We start from the raw sequence: 22,383 nt of genomic DNA on the forward strand, positions 1-22,383 counted from the left end.
GTCTCGATTTTGATGACTTTTTGCCTGGCAGGCCCTTTTTCTTGTTCTTTTATGATCTCCACTGCCACTTGTTTTCTTCGATGAAGTAGAACTTCTTCTTGTCATCATCTCTCCATCAGAAGCTACCTCTCCATTGACTTTGCTTGAATCACCAGTGGGGTCATTGCTATCTTTGGTATTTCCTTTACGAGTGCTGCTAGATTTGGATTTCTTGCCTGTAACAGATAAAAAACAAAAAGAAGATACTATTCAGTCAGTCACCCAGCCAAATTGAAGTTGTAGTTTACTAAACAAACATGCAAATAAGGCTGCCCAAATGACATTTGTCCACCGATCCGATATTGATTTTATAATATTGGCTGATATCTGATATGCTATTTCATTCAGGCATGAAAAGTGGCAATAAAAACATTGTAGAAAATAAGAATTTTCTCCAAAAGTGACAATATTTGAAAATGTAGCTTGGCTCCTTGTATTTTTTTCCTTCAGAAAACCCCTGCGGAAACAACACTTGTGAGGATGGAGTCGACTCTTTTAATTTTTGTTTTGTTTGCCGATCCTATGACGAATACATCGGGCCGATGGAATAAATTATTAGTTCAGCCTTTCATACAAGAACATATCAAAACTAGTGTGTGTAATGTGGTTGCTAATCATCATTTGCAACAGTGGACATCCACAATTCTTGTGTGTCCACCTTTTATAATAGTCCATGATTCAGATTTCACACCACCAAATAATATTATATGGCTGTGCTCCCATCATTTCAATTCTCAGAAAAAAAGTAAGCATTAAAATGAGCAGAAATTTGCATAATTTTGGCTAAATTTGGATTGGTCATGATTAGTAATGTTAAATCCTGCAAGTATACCACAGATGGGGAGAGATCGAGTAATTTTTAATAACTTCAGGCAGCCTTTTTCTTCTGTTTTCTATACGGAAACACTGACATGATTTTGCATGTAAATTCAGTAATTCCCAGCCATCATAGACTTTGAGGGCCAGTCGTAAAAAATAATGACATTCAACCTATTTTTCCTGTGAAGAAAAAATGATGTTTTCTTCTAAAGCAAATTTAGCACATATCTCTATGGGACTATGATTTGGTGGTGTGAAATCTGCAAAGCGAAAAAGGATGCACACACAATATATTCTCAAAATCATTATGTGACCTCCGTCAGGTAGAAAGCATCAGGGAATAAATAAAGATTGGGAAGCGTCACTCGAGGATAAATGTAATAAAACTATGGATGCCGCCATTACCTTGCCATCGCGTAGGCCTGGAACACTACAGCGATTTCTACCGGCTGCATCGCGCTCGTGCTCCGCGTTCAAGAAATAAAATTACCCGTGAAAATCGCGGCTTGCTGCAACCAAGGTTAGACCTTTTCAAGCCTGCAACAGTGTATTTTTTTTCAAATGTTGAATAGCTGTTTTTAATACTTTTAATAATATTTTTAGCGCATCTATTAACTTGATTTATTAAATACATAAAATCAACCAACAATCCCACACACGTAAGACTTGGCAATAGTCTATTCAGATATTGTTGTCTTGTCAAGCTCGAGGTGATTGACCCTTGATGATTGACAGTCGGGAACGCGTACTGTTACGCGTAGTCATGGTGCTGGCACTGCTGGGCGCGTTCGGGGGTGCTGGCGACCGTTTCCCAAGATGGCGACGCCCATGCTGGTACCAAATTTGTGATTCCCTGCAACTTCTGCATAGCATACCGTAGCGTGCAAATTTGGAGAATCGGCGAATCACTGTCAACCCCTTGATAGCATCTTGCAAGTACACACAACAGATTTAAATCCATTTAAAATCTACGAGTTACAAATAATACAAATGTTGCAAGGTATAATCAGCTTCTTGCAAGAAGGTTAATGTTTCACAGCTATTTTTTCAACACTTTGCATCAAAGTTAAAAGTATCTACTGTATAAGCTACAGTACTGCATAAGATCAATATATGGCAATAACTGTTTATTTACAAGTGCAATAGGATAAGCTCACCTTTCTTCCCTTTCTTCTTGCTGCCTAATGTCTTCTTATTACTTGACCCTGGCGTCTTCTTTCCATCCGAGAGTTTCTTAGTTTCCGGAGTCTTTTTGTTATTGTTCGAATCAGAGGATTTCTTCCCCGGTTCCGATGACTTCTTGTCACCGTCAGCTGATGACAGCGAGGAACCTTTCTTATGACTTGAAAGTTTCTTACTGAGGGATTTCTTGGCACTTGAATTGTGGGTTTTCTTCCCGGCTGTATCTTCGGAAGTTTTATCTTCCCCTGAATCAGAGTTTTTGCTACTTGATGCTACATCCTTTGCATCAGCAGACTCGGACACTGCTTTGGTACTGGCCTCTGCCGATTTCTTATTCTTAGATTTACTTGTACTGGTTTCCGATGGGTTGTCAAGACGTGCTCTCTTTGCATCTGGGGATCGATCCACCGACTCAACTGACTCTAGAACTGGGGGTGGAATCTGCTTCCGACGTTTTCTTCCTCTTTTCCGTCTTGTGTACACCTGTGTTCCAGAAAAAGACAGAAAAATATTATGAATATTGCATTTTCATTGTCTTCAATAACTACACAATATCAACCTTGTGTGACAAAAAGAACTGAATTTGTTGACTAAAATTGGAGCACAAAAAGGGTATCTGCCCTTACAAATCAGTCACTTGTACACTAGCCTAAGCATTGTAATGTGTAAATTGAAGGGTATCAAACATTTCTCATACTGTGATCAGATTTTTGTAAATAGCAGCACTACATTTCCAAAATGTCAAATGCCCATGGCTTAGGGCCCATAGCTATTTATCAGTGTGAAGCCTTCCCCAGCCAATCTGTACAATACTCATAGTCCAGTATACAAATAACTGATTTGAAAAAGCAATTCAACCTTTCTGTGCTCCAAACAGTTGTTATGATACATTCATTTTGTAAGTAGTATTTGTACAATGTCATAACAAAAATCATTTTATGAAGTGGCCCTTAATGGTTTTTGCCCGCCTTTAAATTTGTTACCCACTCTGACCCCCGAAGAAACCCTATTACTAATAAAGAAAAATGACATTTCCAACTTGTGTAACAAATAAAAAGAAAAGGAAAACTGTTACCCACTCTAACCCTGAAGAAACCCTATTACTAATAAAGAAAAATGACATTTCCAACTTGTGTAACAAATAAAAAGAAAAGGAAAACTGTTACCCACTCTAACCCTGAAGAAACCCTAAAAAAAATGACATTTCCAACTTGTGTAACAAATAAAAAGAAAAGGAAAACTGTTACCCACTCTAACCCTGAAGAAACCCTAAAGAAAAATGACATTTCCAACTTGTGTAACAAATAAAAAGAAAAGGAAAACTGTTACCCACTCTAACCCGAAGAAACCCTATTACTAATAAAGAAAAATGACATTTCCAACTTGTGTAACAAATAAAAAGAAAAGGAAAACTGTTACCCACTCTAACCCCGAAGAAACCCTATTACTAATAAAGAAAAATGACATTTCCAACTTGTGTAACAAATAAAAAGATAAGGAAACTGCATCTTCTCATGCATGAATGTTACAACTTGGATGCAGATAAACAGAAAACAATCACTCAAAGTTGGTGTATCCAAGATAATTCACATTTAAAAATGCAGGGGGAATAGTGTGCTGTATCCTCAGTTTTACTTCACCGATGTCCAGCCTACTTGAGCAAGTTCTGGCTGCTGTTTTTTCTGGTGCAGTTTGCAACAATCCAGAAATGACTCAACACAAGCAAATTAAATGTAAGAATGCACACTGGTATTAACGAGCCAGAAACCATTTAACCATGTTTGCAATGCTACTTAACAACTTCACAATGGAAAGTCATAACGAATATTCATGTATAAGAACATACTTTAATTGGTGCATGCAAGCAATGTTGTGCAAATCTGAGAACACACAGAAATGCATGTGAATTTCAAGAAAATGCCTCATTCCATGCAAATAAAATGACAAGGACGTTACGAAAAATAATATGATACCACTAGCTGAATAGTCTTGTGGACTATACAAGACCTATTCAATCCAAATATTGTGGTCAATAAGGCTCCTGTACTCTTGTCAGCTTTCTACAAAATGTTGTTCTATTTTCCAACACATACCACACATTTTCATAGACATAAATGGTCCAATTTCTCAAAGCTTGGTTAGTGGTCAGGCTTCCTAAGCCAGTACGCTAGCCCTACCAATGTGGATCATTTTATTGACTGATCTTTCTAGGTCATGTATGATGTGAAATTGTAAGTACTGGTATATATAGGTCTAATTGGGCTTAAGCCTGAAGCCTGACCACTAGCCATGCTTCAAGAAACCGGCCCAATGTCTACTCCGATAACTAGGTCAGTAGTAACTACCTTACACATCCCCCCGCCAAACACACACACACACACATTATTATTACAAAATATATCGGAACCAATAACATGACTCAGAAACACAGGATTGGATTAAAGGTAAGATTATATGAGAATTTTCAAAGGAAAACTGAATGTAGCAATAAATATGTGTGAATAGTCTCAGCAGATTTGGTGTCAGACAAGTAGAAAACTTGGGAAAAAAATATTGGAACAGCTTGGTCGTTTTATATTCTCCAGTCAGAGATGTATTCATTACACATTTTTCAAATTTCAAAATTGACTGATGGAGAAACATTGAAAAGTATACAACGTAAAAGTGCTCCTAATAGATACTACTGTATTGGGCTATTCCAGGTGAAATCAATAATACATGTACACCCCCTATGGAAGAGATGACCTTAAATTGCCCACACAGGGGTGTGAATTTCAAATGGAGTTACCTACCATTTGAAATCTACACCCCCTGTGAGCAAGATAAAGGTCATTTCTTATATGGGGTTGTATAGATGTTAACTGGAATGGCCCATTATTTGAATTCATTTAATATTATACACTGTATGGAGATGTCACACAGAAAGATAACATAGAAGGTGTTTTTTTCTGTAAATGAGAGATTTAATTAACCATTTAACCATTACTTTAAAGAAGTTGTACATTAAGGTTTCATTGACACCACTTCCTCAGTAACTCACTTCCTCAGATATAAAGCAATGTGATGTGCATTTCTTTTCATTTCCTCTACATTTTGTCAACCTTTCATGGAAGCCTTAAAAAGAGAATGCCAACAATCACCACATATGGTATCTTTTAATGTGACATGTCAATTAACAGCGAAACATGAATACACAGCGAGTTTTGATTCTAGCTATATGATAACAATGGAACGGAAACCGGATATGGTAATCACAAACATACAAGAATACATTTCCTGTCATCTCTCTCTATTTAACTTGAAATGTCAAAGAAATTATTAGTTTTTACAACAAATATTGCAGCACTGAATCATTTGACAAATACATTAACTTAGGAGGGGCAATTGGCAAGATGACAAACACTAGCATGCTAATATATATATTCCTGGTTGTGACAAATTAAGGTGCAATGTTTGCATATAATAGAATACTGTACTCTTTACACACATTACATTTGAAACTTAACTGCACACTGTTGGATAACAACTTTCCATTGTACTACCGTAAACGTTCGCCTAATGGCGCTGTGGGCTCCTTTGACATAACTGGAATTTTAAGACACAAACTAAAAGTGCCCTCCTATAAAAAATCCCACCAGCAAATAAGGGCACATACCCTTAATTCTTGTTGGGATTTTTAGAGGAAATAGCTCTCTATTTGTACATGAAATTTACCCCAAGGCAAAGGAGCCCAGGTGTGCCATTAGGTGAACGTTACCGTATTCCATTTAAAATCCAAACTCCCCCTGTGAAGATTTTAGGAAATACCTTTCACAGGGGGAGTGTGAATTTCAGATGGAATGAACACATTAGGCAGCTCCATTTGAATGACATACACCCTCTGAGATATATTGAACCTGAATCTTCCACTGAGGGAGAGGTTTCAAATGGAGCTGCTAATGTGTTCATTCCTTTTGAAAGTCATACTCCCCCCTGAGGACGATATTTCCAAAATCTGACACTGGGGTAGTGTGGATTTTAAACGGAATAGTTCATTAAACAGATTGCACTGCAATCAATAGAAACACACAGGCCCTCTACAGTCTTTCAATTAGAAATGATGTCTCTACTTATTAATTACCATATAGAATTAAATCAATTAATAATAAAAACTAAACATGCCAATATGAAGAAAAGTTAAACCCCAAAGTAGCTCTCTAAACGAACTGTTTCTAGAAGAGGGATGTTCTACTGACCTAACGTTCAATGGTTATTGGTTAGGCCATCTTAAAAAAAGAAGTCTATCAACGCTGCTTGCCATGCATCATGCAATGAAGAACACTAATAAAGTATTCCTACCATCATAATTTCATATGTTCCTGCTTTCTGAAAAATAGACTGCATTATCAAATCTTTTTGACCAAAATGTACCACTGATATTTTTTGCTTTCTAAGTTCCCCCCTCTTGTTCACATTGATATCTTTAAAATTATTACAATACATGTAAACATGTAAAAATAACCTAACAGTCTGTATTGTTTTTCATTTCCGACAAACTGTGAGACATAATTTCATTCTAAGATGGCCTTATCAGCATGCACTACAAGTGAGTTATTGCAAAATCGTTAAATTCTAATTTGGCTAAATGATTTCAACAGCTTTTATTTTCGTAACTTGGCAAGTGTATGTCCATCTCGGTAAGATAACTTCTTACGGGGGAAATATCAATGACGTAGAAATAAAGACTACCAAATGCACCATGCTTGAGTGTCGCTCATGGAGAGCAAATAGTGTACCTTCCAATGAGGTAGAACCAAAGAGTACCATTTCCAACCATTTTGTGTGTCGCTTGTGCAGGGCAAAAAGTGTACCCCCATGAGGTAGAACCAAAGGTTTGAGTGTCGCTCATGGAGGGCAAATAGCGTAATTCCAGATAATTTTGCTATGCGGCAGCCAGACATCCAATTGAAAGAGCATGGTTTGTGTTCTGCGTGAAATGCAGTGTGCTAAGCACTGAGTGGGCAAGCTTTCGTAACGCTCACACTTAGACACAAATCATTGTCTGATTTTTGCGCCCTCCATGAGCGACAAAACAATATGGCGAATTTACCATACGGTTACACACCGTAATTTTAAGTCGGTACTTTGTGGGTATAATCTGTTTTTAGTTTTGATTCAGCAAGATTTCTTACACTTTCTTGAAATCACTTGGACAAAGATTAATGTTAGTTTTTATGACCACATGCACAAAACAACCCTCAAGAGGAAAATAAGTGAAAAGGCAAAAAAACTAAAGTGAAAGGAGTGAGTGAGTGAATACGGTAAGAAATGAACCCATTTAGTCTCACCTCCACTTTAGTCAATTCTGGGGGAGGGCTATCAGAGCCGTCCCGGTAAAAAGTGAACTCCTCTAAGCTTGGTGGTCGCGAGTGCTATAAAAACCACACGTGGTGTGAATTGGCATGGAAAAATGTGTGAAAAGATGAATTGAACTTGTTAGTAAAAAAATACGAGGTACATTTCCCCACATTGAATTAGTCATTCTTCTGAATGCATGATTTATTTTTTTTAGGTGAATGATTTATATTTTCGGTGCATGGTTAGACAATTTGTTAGTCAAGTGCAACATAACAGGCACTTTTCTTTAAATACGACATTACTATCCTCATAATATCAGAGAACACTTGCCATAATAAAGCTAAATTTATACTTGATCGCATTTGCATGCTCAGCGTACAAAAACCAAGTCATTTTTGTACATGAGAACACAATTTGCGTGTCTGCAAATGCGATCAAGTATAATTTCAACTTAACTTTGTAACCTTCAACTTTTGAGTTAGCTTTGTACTTTGTAGTACTGTAGTACAATTTGCATGTCACATATTTCTTGATCTTGATGCATACTATGAAGTTGTGATATTAACTACAAATCCTACTGCTGAAGGTGAAACAGCTGTCAAAGTCATTCTTTTATCCAATGTTTAGTTTGTATAAACCTAGCAATAAAATGTTGTTACATACCTTTCTCTTGATTGGTTTTGCAGGACTTTTGACTGCCTCCTCAAAATAACTAGCTGCTTCTTTTGAGGTGCTAGGGGATGCCATGGCTATCCTCTCTGGTGATGAGAAGCGTGAACTGCTCGAATAGCGTCGGTACGGAGACAACGGCGAGATTGGAAGAGGTGACAAAGCGGTGCGCTCTTTCTCCATATCGTTGACAAGAGCCCCCATCTTCTCAACCTTGATATGGAAATAGGTGAAACAGAATGGTGAAGGGTTTTATGGCTTGGATTATGATACATACAGGGTGTCCCTGAAAGAACTGTATCGTCGTAAACTTGTTTGGGCATTTTAACGCCACAACTAAACATAACTAAATAACTGGTGTGGCTGAGAAATAAATCGGCTACCACAATTTTGTTTAAATTTTGACAATTGACCACACCGTTCTTGAAATATAAGAATTTTACGAAACTCCCTCATTTTGAAAACTTTCCATGGATTCAAATATCAATCGATGATCTGTATTTGGAGTGCTAATCACTGTGCATCATCAGGGTAAGGCGTCTATTGTCATTGATAGATATTTGACTCCGTGGAACGGATTGAAAATGAGGTAGTTTAGTAAAATTCTTGAATTTAAAAAACGGAGTGGTCAATGAACAAAATTCAAAAAGTATGTGACAGCTGATATATTCCTCAACTACATCGGTTATTTAGTTATATTTGGTTTATGCACTAAATTACTAAAAAAATCAGTTTCCGACGATACAGTTCTTTCAGGGATACTCTGTACAGAAGAATCCGGTTCATCAGAACAAGATATCTTAACCTTGACTTTTTATGTGCAATTTACTGCTCTAAAGAACACATGTAACATAATCTGATCCGATCAGACCCAAGTTGGCAATAATAAATATATAATATAACTATGTCAGGGATGCACAGATTTCAACATCACTAAGCGTAAGTACCAAGCAAGTTAGAAATGGTAAATTATGACTTGATGGTTGACATTCATGGTAAAAATGTCCCTTTCATAATAATATTTTCTAAGAATTTCATTTTGTAGTCTAATGTCAGTAGCAATAAACAGATTTATTGTTGCTTAAATGTATGCCCATTTTGCTGCTCTGTGTATCACTACCTGTGAGGTCACTCATAGAGTGTGCACCCCCTGTATGAGTGCATGTCACTATACAGGAGTGAACTCGTGCATATCCCATGCAATCCAACACACAGAAGCTTGCAGACATAAATCCTTTTTGCCTCCAAGCCATGAATTTGTCACTCTTTACATCAACTTCAAGATGGCTTGGATCTTACACAAAATTGGTTCTGGGTTTGGATCTGGATAGGTTCCAACTCAAATTTATCCTACATCTTCATGCTCACTTCATGGCAGAGCTAGTATCATAAAAATAATATATGTCATATTTTGTCCCAATCTTTACCTCTCTCTTAGCTTCTCTCTCCTCCTCTACGATGGCTGAACCGCTGACGATGAGTGGAGACCACCGTAGGGACTCTGGGTCGACGTCTAATCTTTTGCGTTTCTGCTCTAGTTGCGCCAGTTTCTGCATGTGTGCGTGCACCACCTTCTTCCGGATACGTATCACAATACTGTGTGTGACAAATGAGAAAAAAAAAAAAAAACCCGTTTTGGCATGGTTACAATATTTTATGATTAATTCTGAATACACATTTAATCTTAATCTAAAATCAAAATCATACACATTTTATATTCATGTGATGAGTGATTATTTGACCGCAATTATGGCTCAGTGCTTCAAATTTAAGTGAGGAATTGACATGCAAAAGGTACCTTGGGCAATTTTGAAAAGGCAGCCAAGTTTTTTTTAAATAACTGCAACACATACTATACTGCTTCTCTAAATGGGATACTCCATTTGAAAACCAAACCCTAATGAGAAAGATTTTGGAATTCCCAACTAAATCCAACAATTTTCATCCAAAAAGTGCAAAATTCTACTGGATTTTAACATTTTTAGCTGGATTTTAACATAAAACACACAAAAAACAATCCCTTCCTGAGAAAAACAGCACTCGCTTGCTCAGATAATTGTTCATGCCTTAATCAGGTTATTGATCTGATGTTATGATTATCAGATGATTGAATTAGCCTATCAGAACCCCACTTCTGTGTTTACTCTGTGCAGGCTATCAAAATGTCAACAACTGCTGTTCTTCTCTGCCGGCAAGTGTAGAGTGACCAAATAGTTAAACTGGAATTGATATACCCGTGTCATTTTCCACAGGGGGTGTGGAATACAAACGGAATAGCACAATGAGTTAACTCCCAACTCATATAAGTTTGGTGTGTAAGCTAGTTTATAGAGATTCTCAATGAACATTCAATGCTTTTACAAATTGGATGGACTCACCTTTCTTGCTTCCATTTGATCATCTTTAGGCTTTGTAATGTTGAGGCAATGTCGTGCGGACACATCCCAGTAGCTCTGCTTATGGCTGCAAAAGGATCATGAAAAATACAGAAATGGTGGCTTGAAGATGCAGGTACCTCAAAATTATAGAACATTATTTCTTATCCAGACGCTGCTATGAAAGAAGTTTTTATTTGACTAACAGAAACATTTACTTTTATGCCATAAATTACATCTTTAATCATTATTACTTTAAAACATTCCACACAGAGTCTAGATGTATTATGAGTCACAACTTAAAACAAGCCAAGCAAAATAATGTTCAAATCTAAATGTCGAGTTGGGTAACATTCCTGTTGCTCCGTGCCAACCCACTTCACTCTGTCTTGTTGAGACAAGATTATACTTCAATACCACTTGAGACAGATATGAATAAAAAAAAAGGGTTTGCTTTTGAAAGGGACAAGTTCCATCATATTTTCATTTGTACCACAACACCAAGAGGATGAAGTGTGGAGCATTAAACCAGGGCATGGACCACAATATAATATTGTCTTTCTAGAAATAATGAGCAATTCTGAGCAAAAGTCAGACATTTTCTACAAGTTAGAATTGTTTGGTCAACATTACTTCAGGTTTTAAATCATTTCTGGTTACAAAAACAGCAGTCGGAGACAATGATTTATCCCTTAAACCCATACCAAACAACTATACAGCAATATTTGTGACAATTTTGGTAATGTATCGCAGTTTACAAGTTATCACAATTTATTTTCTGCCACGTGCTAAGATTTTCTGGTTCATGCCCTTTTCTATGCCCTTACTAGGGCATTCATGATCACAAGGTTTAAATATTTTTTAAGTAAGCTGTAAGAATATATTTTTTGGAGGCTGATGATAAAGTTATACTACAAAGCTGGATTCACTGACATCAAAAGGTTAAAATACTTTCATAAGTAGGCCCTAACATCGTTGATAATAATATTTCACACCAGGAAAGTCCAAAAATTTACTGTTGATGTGTCTATAGTTGGAAAAAATGATACCCTTTCTGTCATCAGTTACATAATCACGACCTGATATTTATTGGGGATTTTAATTGAAAAAAGGACCACTCTCTGGGCACACCTGTTATCTATATAAAGTTTATACTATTACAATTTAAAGATGGTACAAGTGATGTCCCATGTGACTTGTTTTGTCTGGAGTGGGACCAGGGAGTGGGACATGGCTTTGGATGCCACTCCAGACATAGTGGTTTGACCACTGAGTGACAAGAACAGGATCTTAATTACTTACATTTAATGGATATTTTCCTTGAATCCGTCTCCTTTAGTTTCTCATGAAGGAATTCTAAGATGACACTTCTCCAGTAGGAACAGTAGCTAACCTTGCCTAAATCCGACAGTGGTTTCTCCGGTGTGCCAGGTTGCCCTTCTAATTTGGACAGCAGATAACCTGTAATCGGGATTTCAACCAAAAAAGTAGGTGAACAACTTGGGCAGGGTTCGTTAGGTCCAAGTCATTTCCAGAGAGATTAGACCCAAAGAGTACCGACTCAAAATTGCCCTGTGTTTAACACAATGGTAAATCTGTCATATTGGTTTGTCACTCATGGTGGACAAATAGTGTACCAAAGCCGAAATGGAAAGAAAACTGTTGTCTTCAAGCATTCCAAATGTTTGTGCATAAATGCTTGGCACTCGCTCTTGGCATATAACGTTATGCAAACAACCAGCGCAACTGTGCCCTCCATGAGCGACATGCAAACATGGCAGAGTCTGTACTCTTCTATGATGGTATGCCACCTCTGACGATTAACAGCAAGACTTTTAAAAGATGTTCATCAGGTCTGTTGATTAAACAGCTATTGAACAGGAAGTACTCCTGTACAGACAGAGACAGGAGTACTTCTGGTAAGACTCTGGTCGGGATTCCCGCTCCAAGCAGATGGATCAATAACAACGTCAATCGCGTTGAGAAAGCCAGAAGGTTTCTGGCGAAACTGTCAACAGAAAAACTTTTTTCCTTTGGGCTTGACTAAGAACTTTAAATAGCTGATTAACAGCAAATTTGCAACCATTGTAATGGGCTGCTCACTGAATGGGTGAGAGCATTTTTAGAAAATGTCACTTGTTTCAAGCATAGAAACCAATGAGAACATACACATTCAAAATTATTATTGGGGCTGAAGAAAGTCTAGCGAATTGCAGACAGAAAGCTACCCAAAAGGTGAGCTATTTTACTGCTGTAGAGAAACTAGATTCGTTTAATACAGAAGTATTATTGTTCGCAACTTCGCATGAAAGATAAAAATAAATCTTAAGGTCTGTTCATACTATGCCGCAATTGCTTTGCGATGCGTTGCCGATATATCGATTACCTTTTGCCGCAACTCGTCGCATTTCCAAGTTAAAATGTATTTAACTTAATTGCGATATCGCAATGCAGTATTTTGCAGTATTTTGCAGTATTATGCAGTGCGGCAGTGGACCGCAATTGCGGCATAGTATGAACGGACCTTTAGGCTTACAATTCTTTGTGGGATTTGGAAGAGACATCACTTGATTTTGGAGCTGCATCTGCTATACACTTTTTCCTACCTGTCAAACTAGCATGGGTTCTATTTTTAAATCTATACAACATTCAAAAACTGAAATAACTTACTGAAGTCAATTAGAAATCTGCCAAAACCCTGCCTTTGATACATGGGTAGCGTCATGATACAGGACACGTTGTAGCGTTGCTGACAGTGTTTCTCCTTGGAAAAATAACCCACCAAGTGGCATCCCTTGCCATCATTCTTTGTCAATACATAGAAGAGAAAAGGTTCCACATCATAGTACAGAGTCTTGTGGTCCAAGAACAGTTTAGCCAATAGGCAGAGGTTTTGACAATATATCTTGCTTATGTTACCGTCCACTTCAAAGACAGAGACATCATCTTTGCGGTAGATCTCGTTGGCTGGAGGATGATGCCATCCACACTTTGCCTAAATTTGAAAGAAATTAAAAAGTATATGCAAGTAAGATTATTTGCAAAATTGAGATACCTTCAACATGCTCCAGGAGCTTTCTGGAATACCAGGAATACCACCACCCAAGAAATTAGCAAACAAGCTATGCTCCAGGAGCACTACCTACATGTTGACAATATCTCAAATATTTAAGGGGTACTACACCCCTGTGGTAAATTTGTGACTATTTTTGCATTTTCTCAAAAAATGATAACACACTGGTAACAAAAGTTATGTATATTATTGGGGCAAGGAATCCAATTACTACACTGAAATTTCAGTGAACCAAGACAAGCGGTTCAGTAAATATGATAGGAAATGAGGTACATCCTAGCGGTACCTCATTTTCTATCACAAGTATCGAACCGCTTGTCTTGGGTCACTGAATTTTGGATTTTAGTAATTGGATTCCTTGCCCTATAATATACATAACTTTGTTACCAGGGTGTTATTAGTTTTGAGGAAAATTCAAAAATAGTCTAAATTTATTGAGGTGTAGTACCCCTTAAGGTAATTCCACTATTAAAAGTTCAGAACGTTTTCAAATAAGACGGTCTTAACTTCAACAATTTTCCATGCAAAATCTGCTCATCAGCTACAGATGGAAAAATGGTTGAAAGTTCCAAGAATCTGTGCAGGAATCTCAGCACCAAATGTTTGACAACTATGTTTGCCATGAGTCATTTCACTCACCATATGTCTGGTTAGAATACTCCTGCTCTTCATGTACTTAAGACAAAACTCGCACAAGTACAGCTTTGGTAACCTGTAAAATGACATCAAATAATGCACTATTATGTTAGCCTCTACACTTCAAATCCATTGATAGTGAGCATTCTATACTAACCCATCAATGCCATGTAGGATTAGGACAAATACTACACTAATACGATGAAGAAGGGGTACATGTATAAGTGGTGATTTTCATTAGAGTTTTATTTTCGCATATAGAAGTTTAGTCGCAAATTTAACAACACGTATCATGAAGTTTTGTTATATAGTAACAATTTTAAGGCATGAATTCTGCGAAAACACCAACACGCACCAAGATCCCTTTAGACGGAAATCTGCATGTGAAAATTACACTAGCACAGTAGCCTACCTACCATAAGTGTGAACTAATCACAGAATTAAGACTAGAGGTGGGCCTTGCACTCATCCCATGGAGGGGCAAATAATTCAGATTATTGACATCAATGCGATGGTGCAGCTATTTCGCTTGCGCATCTAGGTGTCTCTGAACTTGTGCAAGTGTACGTCATCGTGTTTTATGATGACATTTGCAATTTGAAGCTGCGCCCAATGAAATGCGCAGTGAGGTCACTTCACTTGCCGAGTGTAAAAATACTTTAATGCAACTATGTTGATGATATATACTTGGCAGTACATAGCAAAACCTTTGCAATGCTAATGCTTTGAAAGACACACATTAATGTTTGATTTTTGTCTTTGAAAAGAAAAATAAACCTGCATACAGTTTTGGTCCCCATACATAATTCAATAGGGTGAATATCTAATGGCATTATACATAGGGCTGTATGAAATATTCTTGGGTATTATTCTATAGATATAATGCAACTGCATTAGTAAGGAGCTGTTTTGATGCTATGTGTACAAACACATCATGCAGTCATGTATAGTTATCCATTGCACATGTCACAAATTTGCTACTTTCTTTTACTACAAATCAAGAGGTTATAATACAAAAAGGCCCATCTGCAATAGCTGCCCTATAGTTCTGCATTCTATATTGTACAAAGAATATGTCATCTGGCAGCTATTGCTTAAGGTGGCTTCCTGTACTATCCCCTTGAAATAGATCAACGCCAGTACTCACCTTGCATATTCCTGAGGATAGGGGGAGGAGTACCACGTCTGCAACTCAAATTTGCCAAACTCTATGCTAGCAGGGGAGCGACCCTGAGAATCAAGTGGCATTGTAATATCCAACGCGTTCACCTGCTATAATGAAGGGTAACAAAACAATACCGTCATGTTATTACAAATTCTTGTCTGCTAATTTCCCAACCATCTATACTCTTTTTGACTTTGTATCATTTTTAAACCTTAAACACCATTTTTGTATGACACTGTGGACAAGAAAAAGAACTCTAGTCTTACCAATTTCATTCCATTTAATTAGGAATTAAGCTAAATAGTGAAATGAATATATGAAACAAAACAAAACTGACACCATTCTCTTTCCCTGCTTATTTGTTCTGAAATTGTAAGGGCACATAGTTTTGGAAGTAAACCACCTACCATATTTACTCTATTAAACACCCTGGGGCATTGCAATTTCGAAGAGAGGGGCATTTATTAAAAGTGAATTTTCAAGGGAAAAACATCTCAAAATTCAACTGCCAGAATTTGTGAAATATGACTTCCTGGTTGAAGTTCAACATAGCGGTAACCATACAGTAATCACACATCGGAAAACTCTACCAAATTAGATCGGTGACTGCATTTTTGTGCAAGAATGCTATTATTTAGTTAAATATATGAACATTCTATTAATAATGTGGCGATGAATTGGATGGAATTGCAAGTTATAATTTGTCTATGCAATTTTGCGATCATGATGTGCCAGTTTTAAGCTTACTTATGATACTCACATGCTATGGCATGGAAATTTTGGTCACTTTTTCTTTATGGGGGGCCTTTAATGGAAGGGGAGATTTTAATAGAGTAAACACAGAATGTCCTTTGTTCTGTTCATTTTGCTTGGATTTGTTACTTATCATTATTTCATCAAATTTTCTATTTTATTCAAGCAACAAGTATGGAAATACAAATTTCCGTAACTGAACAATTCATGAACTGACTATAAAGCAGCAAGCAATCAGATTGTCCTGAATGATAAATGACAATATTTTAGTTTCATAAAAGCAATTTCATGTAATTATTGCAGATACAGAGTAAGTGATGATTCAGAGATCAACTGCGCTATTCCACTTGAAATCCATACTCCCCCTATGGAAGACACAACCTTATCACCCACACAGGGTGTGTAGATTTCAAAAGGAGTCACCCATTCTGGTACCCCATTTGAAATTCACGCTCCCTGTGTGGAAGACTAAAGGCAATGTCTTCCATAGGGGGTGTCTGGAATTCAATAGGAACAGCCCCTTTCTGTGATGCACACACCTACAGATAAGATATTAAATCTGAAATATCTACTCACTTCTAAATATAGCTGTTGTGACGCAAGATATTTAATTGACGCATGGAGGTCAGGTGTATGTATTGCCTGCACTAAATTATGCCCCGAAATATTTGACTTTAAAAAACAGGATTTTTCACTGACTATAAAAATGGATATCAATAAATTGATTGAACATGTATACTCAGAAACTGTTCAGGCAACAGTATTCGGTATCGTTTGTGTGAACTTTCACTTGTATAAATTGAATAATTTGCAAGCAAAAATTTAGGTACATTAGTTTACTTTGAAATGGCTATCAAGATATGTACATCCAGGGTGCCTGGAAGACACATGCAATTATCGAGGCCCTGATTATTATTATTTGTTATATTATTATATGGAAATTATTTGTCCATAGCTTTTAACTTGAGCTTCTTTCCTGTCCAGCGTCAACTTCACACATACATCTGAAAACATCCCAATTTTGACTTATGATGACTAAACACCTGTTACTTAAACCCCATTAATTCACACATACAACTGACAACATCAAAACACTTGAAATAAAACCAGTCAATGTACACTGGGATCATGCACAATCTATGTCAAAAACCACAACCATTCATACTAGAGTATTATAGTATATATATCAAAGCAAAAAAACACCAAATCATTGCAATATTAAAAGTGAAAACCATACAATTCCCGATTAAGCATACAGAAGCTTAATGCCAGGCATTTAAAATATATATTGAATAATGAAAAAAATGAAATAAAAATAACACTATGCAGGTTACGAAAAACAAATAAACCAGGCAGTGAAGTTGGCATGAAAAGAAGACCCTCTTTGATGGTTAGCAGGACGATGATTTATTAGTATGATACAGCAGAAGTTAGTATTATTAATATTATCTACATCTATAGCAAATAAATTTGCAAACAAAAAGAGTAAAATTTCAATAAAACTGTGGCGTGTGCACATGCTGATTCTGGACGTCCCAGTATGAGATTACCTAATCATCAGTTTAGGGAGTTATGGCTTCTGACCCACCCGCCAATGCTGACAGAAATGGTGATTGGGCTATGCTAGTTGAAATCCATACACCCCCTATGGAAGACATGACCTATATCTCCCACACAGGTGGTGCAGATTATAAATCGATATTTCTGCATTTTGGTCACTTTTTCATGGAAAATTGCCCCCCACATTTAATTTGAGGGGGTCGTTTAATAAAGGAAATACAGTATTACACCTTTTTCTGTTTGTTTGTTCCCGCCCACACTGATCTAGCAATTAATCAATGTGTCACTCAAGCATGTTATTGGCTTTAAATTCAGGCCACAACTTGATCCAAGGGAAGCTCAACTTAAAATGGAAACATAATAAGTTAGTTAAAATCGTACTTTTACCCTTATGCAACCTGAGGCGGTATCAGTCTTCAAACACAAGGGTGGATTGCAATTTGTAGGCATTTAAGGGGGTACTACACCCCTGTGGTAAATTCGTGACTATTTTTGCATTTTTCTCAAAAAATAAAAACACACTGGTTACAAAAGTTATGTATATTATTGGGGCAAGGAATCCAAATACTCCACTGAAATTTCAGTGACTCAAGACAAGCGGTTCAGTATATATGATAGAAAATGAGGTACATCTTAGCGGTACCTCTTTTCTTATCATAAATAACGAACCGCTTGTCTTGGGTCACTGACATTCCAGTGTAGTAACTGCATTCCTTGCCCTATAATATACATACATTTTGTTACCACTGTGTTATTAGTTTTTGAGAAAAATGCTAAAATAGACACTACACAAATTTATCGAGGGTGTAGTACCCCTAATACTAAATGGATTATCAAATGTGGGACAGACTGAAAAAAAAAATAAACCCATGAAAAATGAAGCTTAAAAAATAAGAGCAAAAATCACAAAATGCAAGCTGGCAGAAAAAAATGTTAACACAATGCACTACATGCATGCACAAAAAATACAGGTCAAAGATAACTGACACAATTTTCACACCACTAGATATAAAATATGTAAGACAGACCCTGTTAAATATATATAGGACATATTTACTTAGGAACTATATAGGGGAGGGTTGCTACAATTTTCCAGCCCAAAGGGGGCGGTGGGCTGTGCTCAAGTAGCCCAATGTCTAGTCAATGGAAAAAGCACCTAAAATCGTAAAATTTGGGCGATTTTATTAACTGTAGCGGAGAAAGTGCCAAATTTGGTGGATGACCGACCACTTGACTAACCAACCGTTGGGCAGGAAAAACCTATGTGTCATTGGCCCCTGAACATGTTTAAAGCAAAACCTCCTATGTAAACTTTTGGCAGTTTTGCTTTAAACATGTTCAAGGGCCTCAATCACAAAGGAGGGTTTTCCTGCCCAACGACGTAATATGTCTTCCTGTATATACAACGAAGTGTCCAAATACTTAAAAAGGCAATTAATTTCTTTGGAGACACAAATGGTTGTTAAAATCTGTGAAATCAAGGAAAATTGGCCTTTGAAAACCACCACCGCACCTTGATATTTGTAGCCCATTTTAGCAGGGCATGGTGTTGCTTTCCAAGACGTGGTCCACAGGAGCGTCTTGTCTTGATTCTAGATTGGGTAGGGATTTGCCGCGGCGATTCTGAAACCATATACCCCAAATATACCAAATTTGGTAACAATACATTATTCCTGTTCAAAATTACAGTAACTTCTCCCAATTTTGAAAATGTTTTTCGCAAGTTTCACTAAAAACAAGTATAATCTGGATCTTTTTTTTGTTGAGAAAATTGTGAAAAAACACTCCATTTCTAAACCAGGTTAAACAAAATTGCGATCGTAAGTTATACCAAAAAGCCTAAAAATGAACCCAAAACCTGCCGCACATCCTTGTACCCACCATTCTAACAAGGAACCCTCCACCGGCTTTGAAAAGTAGCCCAATTGGGCTGAGTACAGCAACTTATGGCAACCCTTAACTAGGGCAGAAGTGACTTGAACAACGAATTTCTCTTCTGGTTATTTGATACTTCATACTGCATGCACATTTGATTGAAACAGTATCTGATTTTGAATTGGAAGCAAATATTCATATTCAGTCACATTTAATTATTAGTTGGTAACGGTAGCAATTTAATGTGTATCCAAAATACTCTCAACGGACAGAAAATGATGTATTGAACAGATCTGAGTAAGTGCATACCTCATAGAATACAGGGATGGCATTGTATATGGTCATTTTCACGGTAAAGGGTGTAACTTTTGATTTTTAGGGTCAAAATTTCAAACCACTTAAATATGTTTCTGTTTACTGTAATCATGCATAGAAGCAACTTAAATTCCAGTAAAATAGTGTTTCAAGGCTTAAACCTTTTGATTTCTGATAAAAAATTGACATTTCCATAACATTTTGGTTAAAATCTAAGAAAAATGTATTTTACATAAGCTCAGAAAATTATGACATGAAAGCTGGAATACATGTGAAATCCCATTCCAAAGTAAGTCAACAGATATAAGTTAAATTTTATACCATGTTTTGCTATGTTTGTAATTGCAATTTTGAAAATTTTTAACATCAAGGGTCATTTGCAATGGAAATTTCCCAACCTTAAACATATTTTTTAAGTTTTAATTGGGTTCCTAAAATAATTTAAATGTCTAACTTCATGTACAAATACTACTTGATGAAAGGAAACTCCCAGCCAAGTTTCACAGAAATTGGAGTTATTTTTTAGAATTGGCAATTCAAGCGATTTGTGTTTCGGAGGCTTCAGTTAACAACACAGGTGATCATAAAAGTAAAATATTTGGCTAACTACTACAAGTTGACATGAAAAAATAGGTAAAAAATATCACAATTACCAATTTTCATGCTTTGCTTCTAAGTATTGAATTTCAGTTGTGACAAAAATTAAATTATCACAGCAAGTCATTTTTTTTGTTTTTTATGCTTTATATTTACAATGTTTAAACATAGTTTTAGTAGTTTTTTTGAAAACAACACTGTTGGGATCATCTAAGCTGTTATTTTCTTGTGTGTATTGAATCAATGATTCTATCGGCAGATATTGCAGATTTATAACATGATAATTTTTTCACCCATTTGTTAAGTATGGTGTTATTTGCATGTGAAGCCTCCGAAACGGGCTTTCTTGGATATCAGTATATTTTTCAAGCAAAACCATAATATCAATTTTTTTTTTAATTTATGACATTCTGCACATATCATGCAACAATTACAATGCAGATATCAATATGGAACATACCAATTTAGATATGCATAGATGATAATTAAGTTTACTGTTGTTTCGGAGGCTTCATTGTTTGTTTGGAGGCTTCAATTGTTAACGGAAAGTTTGTATTGGGTCCCATTTTCAAGCGGTGATATATATCTCCATGATTTAAAAACAAGTGACTTGAGGATCTACTTTGCTACATTTTGATAAATAGATTGGATGAGCTCTTTTATTTATATTTGCCCAAGCTTGCTGAACAGTTTGTTTCGGAGGCTTCAAAAAGTTAACGGAAAATCGGCTCTTTGAAGTCAAGATTTTATAAAAATTTTAAAAGCTTGCAAATCAACTAATTTTTGTTACCCATTTCAAGTTAAGATATCAACTGTTATGAATCAAGAAGAAGTGAAGAAATAACCAAGAATTATGAACCAAAGCTATACCCACAAAGTTTGTTAACAATTGTTAACGGAAAATGAAGCCTCCGAAACGACAAATATCGAAGTCCGGTTCTCAAAAATACAGGGCTGTTCACAATTAAATCTAATGTGGCAGTGTTTACTGAACATATGACCGTACTTTCAGGATAAGAAAAATTATCCATGAACTAACTGAAGAAAACACAGGGTTTTACAAAAATGTTACTGTTTTTACAGTTTTTCAAAATGGCAATATTAGGTACATTTAAGCCTGCTAAAACTGAGCGCAGTAACTCCGAAGATGATTATGCTACCCAAGGTAGCTGCTAACTAGATGCCTTTTGTGGCCAAAAATCATGGAATTCTGTGGCTTTATTAGAAAACTACGGATCAAAATGTTAAAAATCCAAAGTTACACCCTTTACCGTGAAAATGACCATATTTTCATGCGCAAGAATAATACCAAGCGTTTCATTTATCCATTTTTAACAAATGGATTATTTTATCACTACTTGCTGGCCAAAGTTTATTATCACTGCTACCACCTTGATTAAGGTTTAGGGATAGGATTAAGGTTTAGGGATAGGATTAAGGTTTAGGGTTAGGATTAAGCTTTAATATTAGGATTAAGATTTAGGGTTTAGTTTATGGTTGGGGTGGCAGCAATGATAATAAAGTTGCTCCGACTTGCTACATGATCATAAGTACTTAATAAGCCCATAATGTCACCAACATTTCAGAGAAATCAGCATGACCCAATTATTTAAAGCATTGAGTGAGTAGGCATGGATAACAACACCAAACAATTCTGATTCCTGCAAAACCTGTTCCAGAAGTATTTTAGTCTAGAATCAATTTTCTTATCCGTGCCACAAATTCACTTTTTCGGTATATCCCGAAAGCCTTTGCGAATTTATCCCCAACTATGCACACATGGTTGCGAACATCGTCACTGCACACGTTGAACCAGTGACGATGTGCGCATTGGAGTGACGTAGCTAAATTACAAAGACTTTTGGGATTTCCTGAAACAGTCTATGAGCCCTTGCTTATAAACAGGTTGTTTTCAGTACAGGATTCAAATATATGCTAAGTGAATCAATTTTGATTGTCCTTAAACCATTCCACACAGAGCAACTAGG

The 22,383-nt window shown here is 36.5% G+C and overlaps 1 protein-coding gene across 1 annotated transcript in view; it reads right to left on the bottom strand.

The window, feature by feature from the left end:
- The window catches only part of LOC140159168 (uncharacterized), a 124,547-nt gene that overhangs the window by 13,545 nt on the left and 88,619 nt on the right, over window positions 1-22,383 (bottom strand). The window contains 10 exon segments of the mRNA XM_072182539.1: window positions 1-215; window positions 2,016-2,523; window positions 7,368-7,451; window positions 8,041-8,259; window positions 9,474-9,642; window positions 10,425-10,509; window positions 11,724-11,882; window positions 13,092-13,416; window positions 14,134-14,206; window positions 15,278-15,402. Coding sequence (XP_072038640.1) covers window positions 1-215; window positions 2,016-2,523; window positions 7,368-7,451; window positions 8,041-8,259; window positions 9,474-9,642; window positions 10,425-10,509; window positions 11,724-11,882; window positions 13,092-13,416; window positions 14,134-14,206; window positions 15,278-15,402 — 1,962 coding nt within the window.

The sequence above is a fragment of the Amphiura filiformis genome, chromosome 8 (genome assembly GCF_039555335.1).
Source record: "Amphiura filiformis chromosome 8, Afil_fr2py, whole genome shotgun sequence".
NCBI lineage: Eukaryota > Metazoa > Echinodermata > Ophiuroidea > Amphilepidida > Amphiuridae > Amphiura > Amphiura filiformis.